This window comes from Aspergillus luchuensis, chromosome 7 (genome assembly GCF_016861625.1).
Source record: "Aspergillus luchuensis IFO 4308 DNA, chromosome 7, nearly complete sequence".
NCBI lineage: Eukaryota > Fungi > Ascomycota > Eurotiomycetes > Eurotiales > Aspergillaceae > Aspergillus > Aspergillus luchuensis.
Window position 1 is genome coordinate 2832651 of NC_054855.1, and position 23258 is coordinate 2855908.

At 52.9% G+C, this 23258-nt stretch overlaps 9 protein-coding genes across 9 annotated transcripts; 3 read left to right on the forward strand and 6 right to left on the reverse strand.

The window, feature by feature from the left end:
- Positions 1-833: 833 nt before the first annotated feature.
- Positions 834-2802, forward strand: AKAW2_70947S (uncharacterized protein; the record flags this gene model as incomplete). The annotated part of the gene is made up of 3 exons (XM_041683585.1): positions 834-857; positions 918-1043; positions 1111-2802. 3 exons carry the CDS (start codon positions 834-836, stop codon positions 2800-2802), a joined length of 1842 nt encoding a protein of 613 aa, XP_041547831.1.
- A 221-nt stretch (positions 2803-3023) lies between these two features.
- AKAW2_70948A (putative beta-glucosidase) lies at positions 3024-5953 on the reverse strand (the record flags this gene model as incomplete). Its single annotated transcript, XM_041683586.1, has 11 exons — positions 3024-3804; positions 3872-4110; positions 4163-4460; positions 4510-4725; positions 4774-4842; positions 4890-5068; positions 5123-5230; positions 5282-5358; positions 5417-5524; positions 5577-5669; positions 5776-5953. The coding sequence occupies 11 exons, from the start codon at positions 5951-5953 to the stop codon at positions 3024-3026; spliced, it is 2346 nt and encodes a 781-aa protein (XP_041547832.1).
- Positions 5954-6976: 1023 nt separating this feature from the next.
- Positions 6977-9550, reverse strand: AKAW2_70949A (DUF803 domain membrane protein; the record flags this gene model as incomplete). Its single annotated transcript, XM_041683587.1, has 2 exons — positions 6977-8475; positions 8536-9550. 2 exons carry the CDS (start codon positions 9548-9550, stop codon positions 6977-6979), a joined length of 2514 nt encoding a protein of 837 aa, XP_041547833.1.
- A 1085-nt stretch (positions 9551-10635) lies between these two features.
- AKAW2_70950A (WD40 repeat domain-containing protein) lies at positions 10636-12414 on the reverse strand (the record flags this gene model as incomplete). The annotated part of the gene is made up of 1 exon (XM_041683588.1): positions 10636-12414. One exon carries the CDS (start codon positions 12412-12414, stop codon positions 10636-10638), a length of 1779 nt encoding a protein of 592 aa, XP_041547834.1.
- Positions 12415-12815: 401 nt separating this feature from the next.
- RPT2 (proteasome regulatory particle base subunit RPT2) lies at positions 12816-14402 on the reverse strand (the record flags this gene model as incomplete). Its single annotated transcript, XM_041683590.1, has 4 exons — positions 12816-13069; positions 13122-14190; positions 14256-14321; positions 14400-14402. The coding sequence occupies 4 exons, from the start codon at positions 14400-14402 to the stop codon at positions 12816-12818; spliced, it is 1392 nt and encodes a 463-aa protein (XP_041547835.1).
- A 979-nt stretch (positions 14403-15381) lies between these two features.
- UBC1 (E2 ubiquitin-conjugating protein UBC1) lies at positions 15382-16240 on the forward strand (the record flags this gene model as incomplete). Its single annotated transcript, XM_041683591.1, has 3 exons — positions 15382-15642; positions 15709-16013; positions 16066-16240. The coding sequence occupies 3 exons, from the start codon at positions 15382-15384 to the stop codon at positions 16238-16240; spliced, it is 741 nt and encodes a 246-aa protein (XP_041547836.1).
- A 519-nt stretch (positions 16241-16759) lies between these two features.
- On the forward strand, positions 16760-18125 carry AKAW2_70953S (TFIIH complex kinase subunit CCL1; the record flags this gene model as incomplete). The annotated part of the gene is made up of 2 exons (XM_041683592.1): positions 16760-17092; positions 17166-18125. The coding sequence occupies 2 exons, from the start codon at positions 16760-16762 to the stop codon at positions 18123-18125; spliced, it is 1293 nt and encodes a 430-aa protein (XP_041547837.1).
- An 815-nt stretch (positions 18126-18940) lies between these two features.
- ARB1 (ATP-binding cassette family ATPase ARB1) lies at positions 18941-20845 on the reverse strand (the record flags this gene model as incomplete). The annotated part of the gene is made up of 2 exons (XM_041683593.1): positions 18941-20209; positions 20270-20845. 2 exons carry the CDS (start codon positions 20843-20845, stop codon positions 18941-18943), a joined length of 1845 nt encoding a protein of 614 aa, XP_041547838.1.
- Positions 20846-21882: 1037 nt separating this feature from the next.
- AKAW2_70955A (HPP family protein) lies at positions 21883-22828 on the reverse strand (the record flags this gene model as incomplete). The annotated part of the gene is made up of 2 exons (XM_041683594.1): positions 21883-22461; positions 22526-22828. The coding sequence occupies 2 exons, from the start codon at positions 22826-22828 to the stop codon at positions 21883-21885; spliced, it is 882 nt and encodes a 293-aa protein (XP_041547839.1).
- Positions 22829-23258: the final 430 nt, after the last annotated feature.

A 23258-nucleotide genomic window follows, 5' to 3' on the forward strand; every position in this document is an offset into this window, starting at 1 on the left:
AGATGGGTGTAACTGCGTCTAGATGGTCGCAGCGCCCGCAGCATGTCCTTCCTCTGACTTCCCTACTGCTGAAGAATTTAGGGAAAAAGATAAGTTAAGGAAAAAGAAAACGGGGGGTGGGGGGAGGAAGGGGTAAAGATGACGATGAGGAGAAGGAAAGCGAAACGAAGGCGCTTCGAAGTGCAACTCCGCAAAGCTGCCAGACATTCGACAGTGAACGGAGCATTACCGCCGGTGACCTTCTTCCGCTCGTATTTCTCCGCCGGGGGGGGGATGTATATCTACAAGGTGGATTTCAGATCGGCAGGGATACGATTACGATAAGGGGTTCTTCTGCAGCTGTAACTTTATACTCTGTCTTCTCTCCCCTGGGCTTGCTTTCTAGATCTCTGATAATTAATATATCTTGATCGCGATGGTGAAACTTGCCAGTGCTGCAGCCAGTTAATTATAGAACTGCGGCGGTGCCGGAGCTGTCACAGTGTATGCGCCAGTGTATTACCGTCACAACCATACCACGATCCGGAATCAGGGGGTTGCAGCGGTAACATTGCGGTAGATGCTGGTAGTGGGTAGTAGGGGAGGGTACTTATTGGTACTTGCGGGACTGGTTCCATGGGTGGTAATGTTACCGTCCCATTGGTACCACCGCGTGATCTGCCCGAAGCGGTGAGGGGATGTCGTCACCAGCGATAGTCCTTCGTCGGCCCTTATCTGAATGTCTTAAATCGTTCTTCTCCGATCATATTCAACTCACATTCACTCACTTTGGGAGGGTGGCTTGTGGTAGTCCACCCCGGAAATTTTAGTTCTCTTTCGAGACTTCCACAGCCATGGAGACTGCTCCTCTGACCTTGGTAAGTCTTCTTGCGCGGCCTCAAGCGTTGTATCCGGCCTGACAGACCCCTTCGGACAAGGCTCATACCCACGCTCGCAATGCAGTTCTCGAGACTCGCAAGTCGAACCCCGTAGCAGCCAGCGAGGAACATGATCTTGCTGCGGGAGAATTTGCCACTGCAGCCCAGAATAGCTCGGATAAAGAGGTACGTCTATGACGCATCGCTGCATCTACACACACGAGAACGCTGGCTCATTGCCTCGACTGCACAGGCTCTGCGGACCCTCCACTTGCTCGAACAACATCACAAAAAGCTGGCACAGATCCTCCGTTTCCAACATGAGAATCCCCAAAGCAATGCAGGGCCCGGCGCAGCTGCCCAGATCTCCACAGAATCGGGGGCGAGAGCATCCACCTCCACTGATCCCCAGCATATCCCACGGCTATCTGGACACCCTCGTCTACCATCGAGAGAGTCATCCTCCATCGCCAGCAACCTAGCATCTGCACGAGGAATCCCCGCGCACCGTGCCTCTCCGGCATCGCCAACAATCGCTCCCCAGCAAGCCGGGGCCAAGATGACCGATGGCCCAAGCAAGATCCGAACAAGCGAGTCCCGACTACGAGGCACCGCACAGATGCAAGGGATGAGGGAGCGTGAGCGCGAGCGCGAGCGCCACCGCACATCAACTTCCGCTCGACAACCCTGGATCCCGCCAACACCTAGCCCAACGGACGTCACCTCACAGCAGTACGCACCAGCGGAGCCCTCAGAGCCGTCCCGCCCACGAGCCTCCCTCACCGAGGAACCCTTCCAAAAGTTTTATTCCACCTTCGAAGGCCTCATCTCTAAGATCTCCGCACCCCTAGCCTTCGCCGGCCTCCCCTTAGGCACCGACCCATCCTCACAGCCCTCAACAAGCCGCAAATCTGCCCCGGACACCAAAACTGACCGCTACAACGCCGTCCCCGACCGCTCCGCTGAACCAGACATCAACAAGCTCTTTTCCCGCGCCGCCCTCCAAGCCATCAAAGACAACACTGGCGGAGCTAGCGGCGGAACCGGCAGCACCGCCGAATCCTTCTACGTGGTTCCCACAACCGGCGGCACAGTCTCCTACGCAGGAATCCTGACGCGGGCCGAGAAAGAAGCCCGAAGAAGCAGCTTCGAAGACGCTGCCGATGAAGACTTCGTCGACGCCCGCGAGACCCCTCCATCCCCGGAACTCCGCCAGAGCCTCTCTGGCGCAGCAGCAGCACCGATGGGCAGCAAAGCTACATCCCGCACCCCCACCAGCCAGAGCGAGAAGTTCTCCCGCCTCACCCAGAACCCGAAAACCATGGAAGAGCTACAAATGGAGAACCAAGCCCTCCGCCATCTATCAGATACTCTCTCCAAGCGACTACACATGTGGGAAGTCAACGCTCAATCCAGCTCCATGGCGCTGCAACAATCCCTACGAGCAATGCACCATACTCAGAATGTCCCGTCTCTGGACCAGCCTCAGTCTCATACCCAATCGCAAGTTCCTTCTCCGGTTGCAACTACCGGTGGCGGCAACGCCGGCATCTCATCACCTCCAGTCCCAGCAACAGACTACGACCAGCGCATCAAGGAACTAGAGGAAATGGTCCGTCGCGGCGAGAAAGAACTAGGCAAAGTCGGCCGCGAGAACGACAAACTCCGCGATGTGCTGGGGAGGTACAGAGAGCGATGGGAGAAGTTGAAGGAGGGAGCGAAATCGAGACGTGCAGGTGCGGCTGGCACTTCTGCTGCTGCCACTACGTCTGCTGGTGGCAGTAGTGCTACTGCTCGACCAGGTAGCAGTAGCAGACGATCGAGCACGCAGCAGGGAGTAGCGGATACAGAGGACGGGTCATCGAAAGCTGGAGGGGAGACAACAACAACAACGACCACAGAAAATGCAGACACTTCGAATGGTGAGCGCGAGGGGTCTGATTAAATATCTTGCCCTATCTTTACGACTATTCTTAGTCTTGGGTTGAATACCTCTATATGAAGTACTTATATACTATGTCCTGTCATTATTAGCCAAAAGCAAGCACACGAAGTGAAATGATGAACTGATTGAATTATATATACCCACCCCAATATAAGTTCCCAAATACATCCCAACTACTTCACCACTACCACTACTTACTACCACCTAAGTACTTAATAGTATCAAACAACCCAAAACGCCGCCCTCCCCCTAATATCCACGGAACTACTCCCAACCAAGACCCCAAACTCGCCCTTCTCAACCACATACTCCATCTTCCTATCCCACAGCCCCAAATCCTTAACCTTAATCTCAATCTCCACCTCCACACTACCCCCCGCCGGAACAACCACCTTCTCAAACCCCTTAAGCAACCGATTCGGCACCACAACCGACGCAATCTCATCAACCACATAAACCTGCACGACCTCCGTCGCCTCCCTCTCCTCATCCAAATTCCTCACCTCAACACTAACAACCACCGTCTCAGTCGCCGACACATTCGTCTTACTCAACCTAACCTCTCCATACTCAAAGCTCGAATAACTCTTCCCATACCCAAACGGGTACACAGCATGCGGATCACCCAGCACATACTGGTGTCCGAACTCCAATGTGCCGTTCGGGTAAGCGTGTCCCGCGTCGCCGATGTTGCGCGCCGAGTTCAGGTAGTCGTAGTAGATGGGCAGGTCGCCGACGTAGTGCGGGAAACTGACGGAGAGTTTTCCTGACGGGTTGTAGTCTCCGAAGAGGATGTCTGCGAGGGCGTTCCCACCTTGTTCTGACGGGTAGAATTGTTGCAGGAGGGCGGAGGTGCTGTTCGCGATCCAGGTTACGTCTGTGATCGGCTTGCCGCTCGAGAGCACCACGATCGTCGGGATGCCCGTGTCGCGGATTGCGCGGATTAGGGGGCCTTGCGCGCCGACGAGCGCGAGGGAGTCGAGGTCTACGTGTTCGCCGGTTCTGGTTTGGCGGGTGTTGGTTAGTGGGGGGTGAATTGGGGGAGGGGGGATAAGGCTGGGGGACGTACGTGGCGTTGTAGTTCTCCCATAGTTCGGTTTGGTCGCGAGACCAGGTGCCTACCACGACGATGGCCACATCGGACTTCTTGGCTGCTGCGATGGCTTCGTCGAAGCCTGACTCGTCGTTGCTCCAGCGTTCGCAGCCTTGCGCGTAGTTGACCGTGGCGGCGTCGCCAACGGCGGCTTTGATGCCGTCGAGAGGGGTGACGCCGCGCCATTGGCTGCCGTAGATCACGTAGTCGCCGTACTGGGTGGGTTAGCTGTGAGCTCTCTAGTAGTTGTAGCGGGGATAGTCTCACGTTCATGAATCCGTGTGCCATGGGCCCGATGACGGCGATGCTACCGCTCTTCTTCAGGGGGAGGGTCTCGTTGTGGTTCTCGAGCAGGACGATGGACTCTTTGTCGATGGTTCTCGCGAGCTCGACTGCCTCTAGGCTGTGGATCAGCTTGTTCCATTCGGATCGAGGAGCCGCAGGGTAGGGGTTCTCGAAGAGGCCCATTTCGAACTTGGCTCTGAGAACTCTGGAGACGGCGGTGTTGACGACCTCGATGTCCAGTTGGCCGGACTCGACGAGCTCGGGGATCTTCTGGTAGTTGCTATGATCTGTTAGCTGGGTTGCTTATGCCGGATGATTGGGGTGCTTACAATGAACCTCCGCCCATCTCGACGTCGTTGCCGGCGGGCAGGGCCTGGGTTGTCACGGCCTCCATATCGATGGGAGAGCTTCTGCAGAGCTTGAAGGCTGTGCACAGTCTGTCTGTGGCACCGGAATCGCTGATTACATAGTAGTCGTAGTTCCATTCTTCTCTGAGGATCTTGGTGAGAGTGAACCAGTCGGCCACTGCGGGGATACCGTCGTATCTAGAACCTGTGAGTGGTAGCCGACAGTCGATGGTTGTAGTGACTTACGCGTGGTAGGCGCTCATGATACTCCATGCACCAGCATCCACAATGGCTCTCTTGAAGGACGGCAGCCAGCTAGACTGTGTTAGGAGCTTGTTCTTCAGAAGGTAAAATGCACTTACGTTGAGCGCAGGTATCTCTCTCCTCCTTGGACAGGCGCAGTGTTCAGACCCTGTTCAGGCAAACTGTATCCCACGAAGTGCTTGACAGTGGCGGAAACGTTCAAGCTCTGCATTCCTACGATATAGTGGTAGGCCATTTCACCGGCAAGATAAGAGTCCTCGGAGAATGTCTCCTCAACCTGTGATCGACTATCGTCAGCCAGTCATCATCGCTGGAGTATTGCAGTTCTTACCCGACCGTATCGGAGTTCGCGAGCCAGATCGGCCAGCGGCGCAAACAGTTGGTTGGCACCAATAGCACGAGCCTCCTGCGCAATGAGTCGTCCCATTTTCTCAACCAACTATTCACAGAGTCAGTCTTAGTTGTAGGTGACAGACAGCAGGAAACTAACTTTTCTATTGAAAGAACAGGCGTATCCTATCGGGGAGTTGTAGATGGTGGCATTCTCGAGCAGGAAGCCATGGAGACCTGTAGAAAGCAACCATGGATCAGCAACGACATCAGCTTGATAAGGAGGTAGACATACCTTCAGTCTGAACAAGAGCAGGAATTCCCAGCGTCGTATTCTGCAGCAGATAATCTTGGGCTCTCTTGATGTTGGTGGCAAGCCAGTCCCAGGGAACAGCATATCCAACTACCAATGTTAGTTGCCAGTCTGCAAATATTCAGAAAAAAAAAGTGCATACTGTAGAATGCACCAGCCTTCATCTCCATGTTCTCCACCAAGCCGGTGTAGTTGAAAGCCCCAGTCGTGCTGTCCATCCAGTTGCCGATGTCACCTATACCACCAAGCATTAGCTAATGCAATGAACGCAATTGCATCCGAACAAAACAATCAATCGTCTCCACAGTCGATAGACTGCTCGTAAAGAAAGTAATACGCACCCTGCATCAATTGAGCCATTTTATCCTCAACAGTCATGCGACTGAGAAGATCAGAGACTCGCGCCTCCACAGGCGCATGGGGATTCTTGTACAGAGGTCTGGAGACATTCTGCACAGCCAGAGCCCCAGACCCAAGCTGAAGGAGCAAAAGCGCCTTTGCGAAAAGACCGGCCACCATAATGGCTAAGTGAAGAGCCAATGATCTGCTCTTCCAGCTCCTTGGGTACGAGCGAGCTTATGCAGGTAGACAAGCAGGCAGATATTGGGGAAAAGACAGAAGAGGAAGCTCAAGGGGGAGATCCCCCTCGGTATTTAACCTCATGCAGGCAGCATATAATTTCTAGTGTGCAGACCAAGCGGAGCTCCAGACAACCAGAAAAGAAAAACAAGAGAAGAAAAAATTCTCAGCAAACAGACTAAGGAATGCCATCGGCAGCGACGGACAAGGAATCCGTTTAATTTAGGCTGTGCTCATGCGATCCATTCGGAGATGAGGCCAGTACCCATGGGGGCTGGTAGTGTTGGGGAGCGTGGAGAAGCAGCAACGAATAAGATAGCATGATGCATGAGTCCGAAGCTGAAGGCGAGCCAGCTGACTGGATATCGGTCGAGTCCCACGATACTTTAGATTGGCAGTCAATGGAGTAATTTCCCAGGATGGGAGGTGTACTCTAGTAGGAGCACGGGTAAATTCAGGACGATGGCGAGAAGGGGAGGGGTAAGCAATCTTGGGAAATGACTCGGAGATGATCCATGCAGCAGACTAACAGCTGCTAGTTAGCCCTAGTTGGGCCAGGGTGCAGGGGATTCGGTGCGGACTTACCGGCTGCTTGCTGCTCTTTCTCCACCTATCGTCGTCTTTCCTCGGACCAGCAGGCCTGCAAAGGTGCAAGGATGGAACTAAGGCCCGTCCCGATATTGATGGAATGCCCGCGGGGTGGGCCAGCTGAAGAAAGTCTTGGATATGGGTTCCACCTTCTGGACACTAGCAAGTCTAACACAAATTAAATATTGCCACTGGCCTCGAGCTACCGGAAATACAACACACATTCGCTTCTCAAATTCTATTAAACGGCTATATAGTCGAAGAATGCTAATGCTCGCAGTGATATGAGACAGCCTCCACCCGTGAATTATCTATAAGGAAAACAAACGTATGTACTAACAATCGGTGTGAGCCAGTCACCGTCAAGAGCTCAAATTACGCCCGCGTACCTGCGCCGGTACTCTGCCCGTCTTGGTTCCCCTGCGACTCGGCACCGTCTTCAGCTTCATTCTCTCGGATGCTCGTCGTAGCCTCCGATCCTCTGTTCGCTCCCGGTTTGTGGAGAACGCCACCAAGCCAGGCGAGACCACCACTCCACGAGTCACTCAAGCTGCGAAGCCGCGAGAGTGAGGTAGTGTTGTCTTCATGCTGGTTGATGGGGCCGTCCTCCGAATCAACAGCAGGTGTGAGATCCCCAGTGCTTACTGGAGCAGTAGCAAGGGCACCAGTCCCTGGAAGTCGACTGCTGGAAAGCGGGAACCCAAGGCTGTGAGCGTTCTCGACATCGCCATCTACCTCGTACTCGCCGCCTCGTGCGTCTCCGTTACGCTGCCGAGTAAATCCTTCCAAGACTGTCGTGCTCAACTGTTTTCTCCGGTCCATCCGGTGGTGTAGTCTTCGTCCTTTATTGGGACTAATCTCGCCGCGGCGTAGTGTCTCCGCTACTACCGCACTAAAGCCGGCCGAGATGGTCGGCAGAAGAGGGCCAGGTGAGAATTTTGAAATGGAGTTGCGTAAATGCCGAGCGGGCGGCGTCTGCGGGACAACGGCTTTCCGAACGTTCGACTGAGTCCGTCCATGTCCCGAAGTTGGGCCTGCCGACTCATCCTCAGCGCCAGGAGCAGGGGGGAAACGAAGGAGAAAGGGTGAATCGTGTGCTGTAAGCTCCGACTGCGCCGGGGGTGTAGAAGGGCGATGGATCGGTGGTTCAGTATTGGGGGTTTGGATGGCCGACTCAAGAGAGTCTGCCCATGGGTTCGTCAAAAGCGAACGAGCATGCATGGGCGAAGAAGGCTCCGAAGAAGGTTCTTCAAGCAATTCAGCGGTCAGCGAGCCGCGTGGGGAAGATGGTGCAGCCGATAAGACGCCCCTAGGTGTCCGCTGATCGTCATCCACGTCTTCAATGCCCTGACTAAGGAGGGACCCCGAAGGAGACTGAAGATGATCCTCCGCCGGGGTACGGACTTTTCGTCCTGCCTTATGGGCGCGAGCTTGTGGAGCAGGGGGAGATAGATCGACCCTATCATGATAACGGTCTGCGCCCAACAAGCCGATAGCCTCCTCTTCGTCGTCAATGGAGAAGGTAGACTCGTTGTCTGCGCGTACACGGCCGCTCGTAATACAGTAAACCCCCATAAATGTCAGGACACAACCACCCACGAATTTGCACGCACGCTCAGCTGTGTAGGACTCAAAGTCTCGATACAGTACCGCGCTCCCGATGATGACGGAAAGAGTGAAAAGCACAAACTGTGTTGGAATGACTTGAGTCGAGTCAAACCGTTGCAGAGCTCGGTTGATGTACCGGATCTGCATAAGGGCACTGAAAACAAGAACGAAGACTAGAAGATAGGTGACTGGGAACGTAATGACGTGCCAAAGTGTAAAAGATAGCAACGATGAGACACCCTTGGTCGACAAAGCAGTATATCCACCTGATCAAACAGTAAGCAACGATCCACCAGGATATCATTAATGGCGCCATGTGTACATACCAAACAATGCCACCAAGCCGACATCGATCAGGATTGATCGCGATCCATACTTGCCGCTTGCCCACATGAGCCCGACAATAAGCGCAGCGGAAACGCCCAGGTACAACTCGAACTCCCAGCGCGTAATCATCTCCCAGATATCATGGGGGCCGATCTTCTCTTCCGACGACTTTGCGCTGAGGACAACCACCACCGCTCCTGCGATCGCAATAAGAACTCCCCACAAGTCACGCTGTCTGAATTTCTCCTTCAGCATAAATGGCGCAATAACGCAATTGGAGATGAGAGCAACAACGCCGAGCGGTGACACAATAGACGCCGGAGCAAATCCATAGGCCATAAAATTCCCGACCTCGCCAAGTGACATGAGCACAATTCCCACCCACCAGTACGGCGATCGAAGATATGATTTGCGGCGCAAACGCTCACTCCCCGACCGCGCAGTCCGGTCGGATACCATGGAGTCCTGCATATGATCCTGTGAGTCTGTCTCGTCGTCCCTGTAACGGCGGGTTCGTCCGGAATGGCCGCGGGGTTCCTCATAATGATCGGGTTCAGATGTAGGAGATTCATCCCGGTAACGACCCGGTCGAGACGCACGATGTCTTCCTCGACTTGCGTCTCCGTCAAAGTCGTCGTCATCGACAGATCCATATGCGCCAGAGTGGCCGTGTCCATGGTTCGCACGCTTCCAATCCAACTCGTGTCTCAACTTGTCCTGCTCCCACTCCTTATCGATACGGATGTGAGCATAGCGCTGGATGTTGAGCGCCAGGGAAATCAACACATTGCCCGCCAGCGCAGTCACAATTCCAATCAAGGATGACCATTCGTGCATTCCTCCACCATTTCCGCCATCGCCATTGTCAGACCCGGGACTGGACGTGAACGTCGGAGAAGGCTGGGATGAGGAGGGGAAGTAGTGAAATGGTGTGGGTGTCGGCGTAGGAACAGCGGAGGAGGCGAGCGCGGTGAGCAGGCCTGCTGCCAGGGGCACCTCTTGCAAGTAAGCCATCCGCAATAGGAGGTTGACTCAAGGGGATGCCGGGCGCAAGTAGGCCTGATTAAAAGGCGAGCGCGGGAGTGAAAAGGAGGTCCCGACAGATCCGCCGCTATAAGGTTGTAGGATGCGGAAAGCCTCCGATGTCGACAAACCGGCAAGAAAACTGGCGGCCGACTGACTGTAACGAAGGGGAGGCTTCCGGTAATCGTCACAGCATATATTCCTTCAGATTGTTGGCATCAGCTTCTTTGGGGGGCAGGGGTTCATGCTGCTGTGAGCCACGACATTCTGTATCCCCTAAGTGATAAAAATCCAAGCTCGGGAGTCTTCGTTCACCAGCGACAGGGAAGAGACTCCGAAAGGCACCACAAGCAGTAAAATGAATACAGACGCTCGTCATCCGCGAGCGAGGTCCGACAGTGGTGAAGTGCACGGATGTAGAGAATAAGATTGGGGGGGGAGGGATGGGGGGATGCTGGGAGAGAGAGAGATGCCGAGAGAACCGGCGAGAGAGACTAGTCGCAGTCCCTAAACTCGGGCCTAAAATCCTTGGATACGACCAGTTCGCACGTGCGAGGCTGCTCAAGTTGGGAGAGTGGGAAATACCACGTATAAGCGCAGCATCGCGTGAGGTTTGCTGGGCAATCAAAGCCGGACAGGCTGCAGTAGTAGATTATCGAGGAGCCCGCCGCAGTCGTGGAATCATTGGCTTGCTCGCCTCCTCCAGATCAACGTCGAGTGGACGATCCGGAGAATGGACGACTTGCACATCCTGGCCCACCCACCAGCCCCTTCAACGTCATCGAGCAGGCTGTCCATGCCGCAAGTACACTTTCTACACAGCAGAGTACACTTACTTACTTGTTATGCACTATTATGTCTTACAGTTTCACAAGATTTACTGCCATAGGGTATCTTTGTTGTTTGTTCAACTCCGTTTAGTGGGCGGATGATTATTAACACACTTTATCTGCCACGAAAAGTTCATCACGCTCAACGCCGCCCTTGCTCCAAAAGTATACTGTGTACATGTCCTGAATCATGGCGTAGAAGAAATGGAAACCAATGTTTATTATTTCCGAGCGGTCGCAAACCCCTCACCGCTTTGCCCGCTTCTTATCCGGCCCCTGCTCGTTTTCATCATCACTAATATCCCGGTAGATCGGCGTGGGCTGCGTCTCCTTCCACGCCTTGGTGAATATCGGGTCCTTCTCAGCCTTGTCCGCATACTTAAGCAGAGCTTCCCGGGGATCCTCATCCCGCATTGAACTGAGAGGAATGTTCTCGCGGATATGCTTCTCATCCGGCTGCGATTTGGCAAAGGGTGTTTGTGCTGGTAGATGGGGTCTCCGTGGATCTCTTGGACGGCCGGACGCTGTGAGTCCGATGGTCGGGTGCCGGGCGGACCAGGTGGAGGAACTGTAATGAGGCACCCCGTTGGATCCGACAACCACAGAATCGCCAGAAATCCCCTGGGTGAGGTCCATGGTAAGGCTTGGGTCATCATCAATGTGTCGACGCTTCGGTGCCTTGGACATGATCAACGCAGCACCCTTGGTAGACATATTGGGGTTGTAAAGAACATGAGTTTCGGCGTTGGCCGAGCCGGTAATGATCTGGTTCATCTTCTCATGCCACAAAACGCTGATAACGGGCGATCCTGGCGTAACGGGTGTGACCAGTTCCGGCTTCAACGTAGCTGGATTCAAGATATGCAGGTGTCCCGTCTCCGAGCCCGTGAGAACATTAGCGGATGTAGGCGAGAATATGATATTCGAAGACGGATACCGCGTGCTGGAAGGATGGGCGACCGTGGTGATAGGTTGCTTGAACTTTCTAGTATCCCATAGCTTGATAGTGTCATCTCCGCCCTTGGTAATAACAAGTCGTCCATCCGAGCTAACGTCGATGCCACTCGTCCAAGTATCCTTAGCATGGGCATCTCTAATCTCTGCGCTTGGCCGAGTGTACGGCCCGTTCCCGCTCCACATGAGCAAACTGCCATCGAGCGCAGCAGCAACGAGAATATTAGGTCCACCCTGCTTAGGTGAGCCCCATGCGACAGCGGTCATTTTGCTCCGGCCAGCGGATCCCGCCATTTTTGATTTATGCACAATAACCTCCTTCTGTGACCGACCGACATTGGCATCCCAGATGCGCACAGTACTATCTGTTCCTGCCGTGGCACAGAGATTCTCGTCGGTTGGACACCACACGCCGCCAGTCACCTCAGAGATATGGCCCTTGGTGTTATGCAGATCCCTCAAATACATATCACCCTTCACAAACTCGGTAATCGTATCACCATCGCGGCTCAAAATCCTTGGCTGGGGTGTGGCCGAAACAACCATGACGTAGCTGGGGGACAAGGGATTGAAAGCTGCATAATGCACGGCATGCGCCTCCTGCGCAGCAGACTGCTTTTTGGCTGAAGGATCGACGGATTTGAATGCGCGTATGGTCGACGGGGTCATGGACGCAAAGTCGTGTAGCTTTATAGTACAATCGGTCGAGCCGGTGATCAGTCGCGAACCTGCGGGATCCACGGTCAACGTAGTCACTGCGCGGTCGTGTGTCTTGAGAACGAGTTCGTGAGACACCGGGAACTCATCCTCATCGTCGGAATCGTCATCGGAGTCGTCGCTTCCATCATCACTATCTGAATCGTTTTTCTGGGTCTCTTCCTCCGCCGCGGGCGTCGCCTCAGTCGTCGCCTCTCCTGTTATACCCGCTTTTTTGTCGTCGCCATCAAGGTTCACAGAGACTTCTGCGCGCTTAGTGCGATCAATCTGCGAGCTGACATCGGTTTTCTTCTCTTGCTTGCCAAAGCTAGTCGGAAAGAACTTCTTGAATGCCTCCTCGTCAAATCCGTCCATTATGGCAGCTGATCTTTTGTCCTGGATGAAAGTTTGGCGGAGATGACTTCAAGATGCGATGGACGATGTCCTTGTTGTTTGTAAGATTTGGCATGTTTGCACTGTTTGCGTGAGGTCATCACGTGGCGATAAAAGTGCATAGTTCTCGATAAGCAGTGGCTCCCGACGTCACCGGAGAAAGGATGAGTGCTCCAGGTCAGCAGCATCTACAATGCGCACGGACAGATAACACGCTTGTGCAAGTTCAAGGGCAGCGCCTGTGACAACACTACTTACAGGCCACTAAAGTGAGCCGGTACTACTATTGTAAAGATACACTAGGATAGATTCTTGACCTAATAGCACCGCGCTACATCGGTTCAACTAGGGGAAATCTAAGTACAACATCGTTATCTTCACGCCTACAAGTACAGTCCCTCCACTGGACCTCCGTCCTGCTTCGTCTTCATGATCCGCTCTCTGGCTGCGCGGAAGTCGTCCATCTGCACCCGCATCCGGCGCTCTCTCAGCGCCATCAAACCAGCTTCAGTGCAGATAGCACGGATATCGGCACCAGAGAGATCATCCTTCTGGTTGATGAACTCGTCCAAGTCCACATCGTCTCCGAGCGACATCTTGGAAGTGTGCAGGGTAAAGATCTTCTTCTTGGTGTTTTCTGTGCATAATTAGCAATTGTGGTACAAAAGGCATAGTGCTGAAAGACTTACGGTCTGGGTTTTCGAAGAGAATCTTTCTGTCAATACGTCCCGGACGGATCAAAGCAGGATCCAAGGTCTCAATCTTGTTGGTGGCCATGATGACCTTGACGTCACCGCGATCATCGAATCCATCAAGCTGGTTAAGAAGCTCAAGCATAGTACGCTGGATTTCTCGTTCACCACCCGACGTAGAATCATAACGCTTCGTACCAATCGCATCGATTTCATCAATGAAAACAATGGAGGGTGCGTGCTCAGCTGCAACCTGGAAGATTTGACGGACCAGACGAGGGCCATCTCCAAGGTACTTCTGAATCAGCTCACTACCAACGATACGGAGGAAAGTAGCACTGGTTTGGTTCGCGACCGCCTTGGCCAGCAGCGTCTTTCCGGTACCAGGGGCACCGTAAAGAATGACACCCTTGGGTGGCTTGATACCCATCTCCTCGTACAGCTCGGGGTGGAGCAAAGGAAGCTCCACAGACTCCCGGACTTCCTGAATCTGGGTTTCCAGACCACCAATATCGGCATATGATTCTGTGGGAGCCTTGTCGAGCTTCATCACTGATACGAGGGGGTCGGATTCTTCGGTGAGCACACCGACAACCGAGACCGACTTGTGGTGTAGAAGAATGCTAGCACCAGGCTCGAGAAGGTCTTTGTCGACGAACGACATGATCGAAACATAGTATTCCGGTCCAGTCGCGCTCGAGACAATGGCGTGGTCATCGTCAATCAGCTCTTCCAGGTTTCCGACACCCATGGGGCTGCCTCTCATATCATCAACCCGGCTTCTCTCATCGGCGTTCCGATCCATGATGTCGAGATCATTACGGTTCGCCGAGTCCAGCGCAGCCTGGGCCTTGGTCTTGCGCAGGCGCTCCATATTCTCCACGTACTCTTCCTCTAGCAACAAATGGTCGTGGACTCGTTGCATTCGGAGGTATCGTAATTTACATCGTGACGTTGGGAAGATGTCTGGAAGCTTTGAGGCAGTACTCGGGCCGGCAGCCTTGCGCTTCTTACGTCCGAGACGAGTCGTAGGCGGCGGAGGAGGTTCGTATCTGGGCTTGTCCTTCTGCAGAGATGAGTAACGTAAGCCGGCTGCTACCTGACAAGAAGATCACGGGGAGTATAGCATACCTTCTTGTCCTTCTCATCTCTTCCATCGCCACCGGGGCCTCCGCCGATGTTGGACTGCTGGTTACCCTGTGATGAAGATTGGTCAGATAAGTGACATCAGGAGCCGACAAGAGCTGTCAACAAGGGCCAACGCCGGGCACCAACCATAGTCCGAAACTGTGAGAAGCAATAGGCTTCTTATAGATGACCTATGCAGGGGTCTGGAGAATGTAATGAGAAGTTCGCGATGTGCGTGGATGGGGTGAAGAGATGGGGATGGTTGAAGGAGGATGGGGACGTGAAGCTGATGCGTTGCGCAGCTGGGAAGCTGTTGGTCGCCATCCGCTCGGGCCTTGGCGCCCGTCCAGCACATTTGGCAGCACGTGACGTGATCTGATCCGTACGTATTACATGCCTTGGTGCCTGAGGCGCTAGTGGCTGATCCCTGAGGCATCTCCCGCAAGCCCCTCTTGGGATCCTCCGCCCAGAAGCCAAAAGTAGCCTGGCGCCAACCGAGCTGGGCCCGATCTGTACAAAATGTAACTGGCAGCTCAGCTCTACTCCGAACCGTCCAGGTAGCCCGACGGGTCATTTCTTCCCCTATATTACTTCTACAACTTGTTCCCTTTTTTTGTTAGTCCGGAACATATATTTCCGCTGTCATTCATACATATTCCAGCCCCGAACCCATCCCGTGCTAGGGTTCGACGAAGTTCCTGTGATCTAATCTTGTTCGATTGTTTAGCGCTCTTCCGTGATAGAGCGCTTACTTGCGCCCCGCCGAGAGCATTGATCCCCTCACTTTCGCCCATACTTCAACAATCCTCTCTAGTCCACTCCCCACCAGATTAGGTGACGCTGTTACAGATCAGTCGTTGGTCTCCAGCGTTTGTATTAATTACACCTACTCCACTAGTTCCTTCTTTTCCTCAACCTCCCTGCTACAGACCACCTGCTACACTTCCTCGCCCTCTCGGTACTTGGCTACTGTGAGGCTGACGAAGCTTTGACTATTGCCTCATAGTTCTTAGATCTTTTCTATTCTTATCCTTCAGCTCTCCAGACAATTCAAACCTACTTTCTTCGTTTCTGCAGAAAAGAAAAAAAGATAACACAAGCTACCCGTTTTCCCGAGATTGTTCTTACGATGTCTGGCAATCGTGCGAGGCGTATCGCCAAAGAGATCGCCGACATTCATGCCGACACACAGTCGCAAATCACGGCTGAACCACTGCACGGTGGTGATGATCTCACGCATCTTCGAGGCACGTTCCCAGGGCCTCCAGGAACACCCTATGAAGGTGGCACCTATACCATCGACATCAAAATCCCCAACGATTATCCATTTCGACCTCCCCATATGAAGTTTGTGACCAAGGTCTGGCATCCTAACGTTAGCAGTCAAACAGTGAGTTGCCTCCAGTCATGTAAGGTTAGGTTTTCTCCAGTTTTGCTAATAAAGTGACTTGCGTAGGGTGCCATCTGCCTAGACACTCTTTCTACTGCGTGGTCGCCGGTGCTCACCATCAAGTCTGCCCTTCTGTCACTGCAATCCCTGCTCAGCACACCCGAACCCAAAGATCCTCAAGATGCCGAGGTCGCCACGATGCTCCTTCGGAGACCGCAGGAATTTGCACGGGTTGCTCAGGAGTGGGCTGTGATGTATGCAGGAGCTCCCAGAAGGCATGCAGGTGAAGGCAGTGGCGGTGTGACAGACGAAACTCTTCGACTGCAGGAGATCAAGTCGAAAGAAGAGCAGGAACAAGAGGATTTAAGCAAGTATGTACACGTGTGTAGGATCAAACATGCTCTGGCTAACCTTTCTGTGCAGATACGACGGCTACAACAAAGACTTGATCGACCGATTCTGTAACATGGGATTTGACGTTGACCGCGTTGTAGCCGCTTTTAAATACTATGGCATTGATCGAATGGACGGGGAAGATTACGAGCTGGAGGAGGCGTACATGGGAGATATCACGGCGCGGCTCCTTGGTGAGCCGTAGTTGGTGTGATGTGACACACGGGTCGGATAGTTTAGATTTTGCAATAGCGACGGTGCTAGGCGATTCAGTCGGGTTTGCTCTCTTGAATGAGACCTCTTCGCACAAACATCATCAAGAACAATTTCCTTTCTCGTTTCTCAAGTCAGATCCCAGGCTGTGATGATCCATGTTTAATATATCCATTCGCTTTCAACATTTTTCGGCAGCATAGCTCAAGTCAGGATACTATTAGCCTTGCATTAACTCAATCAATACCTGTTATGACTAAAGTTATAATGCTTTCAAATTAGATACCATCTCTTTTATATGATCCAAGCAATCAGCAAACTGCAGTGGAGGTCTAGTAATGCACGGAAGTCAAGGCAGCGGGCCTATCGATAAGCACGTGGATAAGCGGCAAAGTCCGCTGCAGATCAGCTTTGACTTTCCGCCGTCCCCCAGAATCCTCGCGCAACAAGCACTTCCATCATTAGCTACACATTTCGCGACAGTGAACTCACTATATAGCTGTCTTTCAACATGATCGAAGACGAAATATACCGATCATCCTCCCAGTTCCGACTGTGGTCCTTCACCGAAGCATCACTGAAGCAATTACGAGCAACCACCAACTCCGTCGCGAGTGACCGAGTGCGAGCAGCTCTACGAAGGGCACAAGACGCCCGAAGATCAGCCACCTCCTCCACAACAGGGACACCAGCCCCGGGAAGCGATGCGGAGAATAAAGCAGCAGAGGACAAGCAGATTGAGTGCTTGACACCCGAAGAAGAGCAGCAAGTGGTGGACTACTACTCCGAACAAATCATACAACTAGGAGAGAACTACAAACCACCACTTCCCACCATCGTGAGAGTACGAAGTCCCCTCTCTCCCATATCTCAAACCCTGCCCCCCAATACTAACATACCCAACCCCAACCCCAAAGGCCACCGCAATCCAATACCTCCGTCGCTTCTACCTCACCAACTCCCCAATGACCTACCACCCGAAACAAATCATGCCGTGCGCCCTCTTCCTCGCCACCAAAACCGACAACTACTATCTCTCCCTACGACAATTCGCCGAAGGTGTTCCCGGCCAAACCTCCGCCGACGACATCATCGCCCCAGAATTCCTCGTCATGCAAAGCCTCCGCTTCACCTTCGACGTGCGCCACCCCTTCCGCGGCCTAGAAGGCGGCATCATGGAACTCCGCGCCATATCCCAAGGCCAAGGCCAACCAGCACCACATTTCCAACCCTCCCAAACACCAGAAGACCTCCGCAGGGCTCTCCTCTCCCTCTCCCCTTCCTCCGCCACCGCAAGCACCATGAACGACCGCATCTCCCGCGCCCACCACTCCACCCGCGAGATCCTCAAAGCCGCCGCCCAAATCACAGACGCCTACTTCCTCTACACCCCAGCCCAGATCTGGCTCTCGGCATTCCTCCTCGCCGATCGCCCCTTGGCTGAATTCTACCTCGACACGAAACTAGGCGGTCCAATCATATCATCATCCAACCATGATCAAAACCCCCTGTACGCCCTGCGCACGAAACTCCTCACCACCCTCGCAAACTGCTCCGCCCTCCTCCAAGCATACAAACCCTTCGCGTCCGACGAAGCCCGCATGAAGACCCTGAAACGCATCGTCGGCAAGAAACTCTACCATTGCCAGAATCCAGAGAAGGCCAATATCGCAGGCCAGAAACGCATTCCGGCCGCTGCCGCTGCCGCTGCAGCAGCAGCAGCAGGCGAGTCAGGGACATCAGAAAGCGAAATGGAGCGTCTAGCGAAGAAAAGGAAACTAGAACGGGGAAGTGAGACGACGAAAGATCTCTTCGGAGGGGAATTAGTCACGCAAAGGACGAAGGAGAGGCAGATGGAGGGGGATCAGCAGCAATAGCAGTAATAATAAAGAACCTTTATGGTTCAAGTATAATTGTTATTATTGTTATTATTAGCTTTTTGGGCGACGACGACGTTGGTGAATTATTGTTTTGAGCGTGCAGATAGGCGCAATAAATAATAGAAAAGCATGCATGTTACTATTATTAGTCTTCTTTCTTATTAGAAGGTGGGTATTCGGACTGTGTAAGTGTTCATTGCTTTGCTGCTATCCGTAGTACCCTATATTTGAACATGGGGGATAGTAATTAGCAAGTCGACCTTTACTAGTACTAACCATCCAGCCTTATATAAATACTACTACTACTAGTATAGTTGCCAAAGTATACAACCACCATTGGGCTCAGAAATCTATGTAGTTCAGGTATAGGTATTTGTAGTTGTGATACGAAGGAACCATCCTACATGGGTATATATGTCTACGTAACTCTGAAAGTAATATAGCAAGGGAATAATATCAAATTGAAACCCTCAAACGCTCAAGTCTAGTTAGGTGTGGGGGGAGTGACGATGAAGGTATGAAAAGATGAAACACAGACCATCTAAAACAAAGCACCCAAATGTGTAGTAGTAGTAATGAGCAAAGATATCTCCAGGTATTTGAAAAAAAGGAAAAATAGTAGAAAAAACGGATAACCTTCCGCGCGAATGTCATTCATCAGGATGGTTCATCTCTCCTGTAACGGTAAAGAGAAACTTTTTTCCTTCCCCTTACAAGCCTTTTTTATATTTGCATGTGTGTGTCGTCTCGAACATTCCAATCATAAACAAGAAGATTAATCACTTCTTCCTTCTTTTTCAGTGGTTTGTACTTTAGACAGCACCCTCGGAAATCATCTTCTTGCGGAGGTGGTTCTTGTACTCGCCGATAGTACCGTTCCAGCGGGTGACGGTCTTGTTCTCGCAGACCATGATGTCCTTGGCGATCTTGTCAAGGAGACGGAAGTCGTGGGACACGACGACAACACCACCGCTGAAAGCGTTGATGGCATCGGCCAAACTGTCAATGGTGGGGATATCCAGACCGTTGGTAGGCTCGTCCAGCAGGATCATGTTAGGCGACTCGATAGCCAACAGGGCGAAGACGATACGAGACTTCTGACCCTCGGACAGAGTACCCATGAGGGCAGTCTGGGACTCACCGCTGAGACCGTAACGGCCCAGCTGCTGACGCCAGTACTGGTAGTCCTGAGACTTCTCGGGGAACTTGTCACGGACGAACTCGAGGGCAGACTTGGTCAGATCCAGCTGCTCAGCAGAGTGCTGACTGTACATGCCCAGCTTCAAGTGAGTGTGGCGGGAGACACGACCACCGATGGGGCTCAGCTTGCCGGTCATGATGCGCAGCAGAGTGGACTTTCCGACACCGTTGGGTCCGACAAGGGCTGTGCGGGAGTCCATGTCGACACCGAAGTCGAGGTGCTCGTACAGGGTGTCCTCCCACTTGCCAGAGTAGGAGAAAGAGACGTCGTCGAAGGACAGAACGGGAGGAGGGAGCTTCTCGACATCGGCGAAGCGGAAGCTGAAGACTCTGTCGGGGATGACGGGCTGGATGAAACCGTCGGCCTCCATCTTGTCCAGGATCTTCTGACGGGACTTGGCCTGTCTGACCAAGTTGGCGTAGGTACCGGCGGAGGCAATGAACTTCTTGATGTGAGCAATTTCTTCCTGCTGCTTGTTGTAGGCCTTCATCTGGTTCGTCTCCTGTTCGGCACGAGTCTTGTGGTAAGAGTCGTAGTTACCACCGTAGTAGAGGAGCTGCTTCATGCGCATGTCGATCATGTTGGTGCAGACACCGTTGAGGAAATCCATGGAGTGGGAGACGAGAATCAGGGTACGCTCCCACTTCTTGAGGTATTCTTCCAACCACACACAGGCCTCGAGATCCAAGTGAGCAGTGGGGTCGTCGAGCAGAAGCAGGGAGGGCTTGACGAAGAGGGCTTTGGCAAGGGCCACACGCATACGCCAACCACCAGACATGTCCTTGGTCTTCTTGTGGATGGTCTGCTTGTTGAAACCCAGACCAGTCAAGATCAGGGAGGCACGGGTGTGGAAGGTCGAGGGATCCATCTTGTCCATACGCTGCAGAAGAGGTTAGAACAGAGCAAAGAGGGATGACGAGGTGGAGAGGGGAAAACTCACGTCGTACAGATCCTCGAGGATAGGAGAGTCAGGACCCTCCTTCTCAAGAATTTCTTCGGCCTGCTTCTCCATGCGTTCGAGCTGGTTCTGGGCCTCAGTGACAACCCACTCAAGGGCACCGAGCTCACTGGGAGGAGCACCCTCGTTCAGAAGGTAGATATCAATGTGCTCGGGGATGGGGTATTCGCGGGTGGCGATAGACTTGAGGATAGTAGACTTTCCGCAGCCGTTCTCACCGAGGAGACCATAACGACGACCGAAGTTCAGTTCGAGAGTCGAGTCGGTGATAAGAACCTTTCCGTGGAACACCAGGGAGGCGGAAGTGACCTTGACGTCGCGGGAGGAGGGCAGAGAAGCAAGGACACCGGTCGTGACACGATCGGAGAGACCGTGCTTGTCCATCTGAGCAGTCAACTTCTCGACCTCCTTCATCTTCTCATCGGTGGTGGCAGGCTGGTCATCGCCGCCCTCACCGTCGACGACGGGGTCGTCCTTCTTGCCCTTGGTGGGCTTCTTCTTGTCGGCGCCATCGGCGGCACGCTTTGCCAAACGAGCGGCTTTGGAGGCAGACACCATCTTGTCGAATAAGCGAGTGGTTGATGGGAGGAGAGGAGAGAGGAGAGGAGGGGGGAGGTGGGTGGTGGGTAGGTAAGGCGGAAAGGGAAGAGGAAGGGACGGTCAGGAAGCCTAGATAAAAGCTGTCCGATGAAGGCGAGAGAGAAAAGGGAAAAAAAGAACCTGAGCGAAAGGTGGACCAGTAATAGCGGGGGGTGGGAGGGGGGCGACCGAAAGTCTTCTTGTGAGTGGGGGGTGGTTCCTTGGATAGCCCTTATCGATAGGCTGGCCAGGCAAAAAAAGAAGAAGACAAGTGATCGAATGAGATCGCTCTCACAAAAAGATGGGGATCTCAAAGGGAGACAAACGAGTAAAAGATGGATTGATATATACGAGCAGATATACTACTCAGACTCAATACACAAGGGAGTCTCCCGTTGAAGTTGTAGGAACAGAAGAATCGACAACGAAGAATCGATGAATGGATGGTTGTTTTTGCCTCGAAAATTCCTTCAGTGGGCGGCTGAGCCTCTCGCTGATTGGCTGTACGACGTCACTGCACGGGACGTGGCGCACGCTTGCCGCTTTGGGCATCCACAGTCACGTGTACCAGAGCCTTGCGCCCAAGGCAGGCCAAGATAATGGTCAGCAGTACTCCACCAGATGGTTAAGTTATAGAAGATGAGTAACTATGAATCATTCCAACATACGGGATTAACCAACGCAACGGAAGTAGTCCACTACATGACACCGTTGCGTTATATATAAGCTATGCCCAGCAGCAAGTCGTAAAGAAGCCAACAAAATAGCCATCGTGAATCCCCGTATGCGACTCGATTCGTAATTGGCTGGAGACTCTGTCGCGCATAGTAGTAGTACTAATTGACCATGTCCAGCCAACCTACTTTCAGCCTCATCTACAAACATCCAAACTTAGTCTTTTATTCTCTGTTGCACAACATGAATTGCTGTTATTAATTGGTCGGAAACCTTTTCCCGGGGCTTTTTTGTTTCAAGCCAGGCAACTTCCGACCTCTCTAGTATTATGTATGTCTATACTATAATCGTTCGCTGATTCTTTTCAACACTACCATCTCCTGCTCCGTAACCGTGATGTTGTCTGGTAACATGACACTCCCCTTTTCAATAACAATATGGGTCGGAACGCCGGGAAAGGTATCGTGAGATTGAACGGACGCAACACTTCCCTCTTTGGCCTCCCGGGCGCTTTCGGTATCATCAGGCTTGGGTCGTTCTAAAGACTGCGGCGTCCACCAGTAGATAGGGAAGCGACGCTGAATGTTGTTGATCAACAAGGCCACCGCCTGCATAAGCACACAGCCAAGCAGCATAATTGGGATTAAGTACCATCCCACATCGTAGGATTGCGTGACGGCAAGGAGGGCGGTGGCGCCGGCAGGGGGATGGACCGTATTTGTGATTGTCATTATGGCCGTCGTGATGGCACACGCCAGAGCGCCGCCGACTTGCGGCATAGAGTGGGCATTTTCGTTCAGCGCGAACAGCTTGCCTATCACAACGCCGACAAAACTAGCAATAATCTGACTCAGGACAGCATTGCGGGGTTGGGCAAAGGGCGATTCGATGGCGGAGAATTCCAAGACAGCAGCAGCACCCTATGAGGTGGTTAGTCGATATTGAAAAGCAGTGGTAGAGTCTGGGGTCCCAAGAGGTACGTACAAAACTGGCGACGATGATTGGGGCATGGTGAGCTTGGAATGATGGAACATGCTCAGACACCTCCGCTACTACGAGCACACCACAGAAGACCCCGATCATAGACCAGAAGGCGATCACAAGATTCCCCAGGGGTTTTGGAGCGAGAGTCTTCCTGTACCCGAAGAACCGAGAGATCGGCCGGGGCAGATGGCGCCATGGTGGAGGCGGCAGATATGGATTGAGGAAGGCATCGATGTCCACATGTAGTCGAGAGAAGTCGATGCGCTGGAGCAGAGACCCTGACTGAGATTTCTGCGCACTCATCCTTCAGCACTGTCGGTAACCAGCCCGGACAGCCTTAAAGCACGCAACACGGCTCGCCACCCTAATGTATATAAAGTCAGATACAGCCGTCAAACATGGAAAAGCAGGCCATTGAAGACGGAAAACACCACGAATGAAGAGGCAGCCAAGCACACACATTCGAGGAGAAATGACAGACGCAAATTTTGGCCTATGGCCATGCATTGACACCCATCAAGCGACCAGGCATCACTTTGATTAAATGGAGTCCCGACGGGTCCATGTCAGGGGGGGCCGCGAGGACAAAAACCTACCTTGGACTACGTGGATTGACAGGAGGTGACAGAGAAGCTAAATATGAACCGAGGAATCCCATTGGAGGTTTGAAACAGACGAAGAGCGAGTGGACAAGGCCATTATGGGGTTCTTCGAGATTAATATACTAGAATGG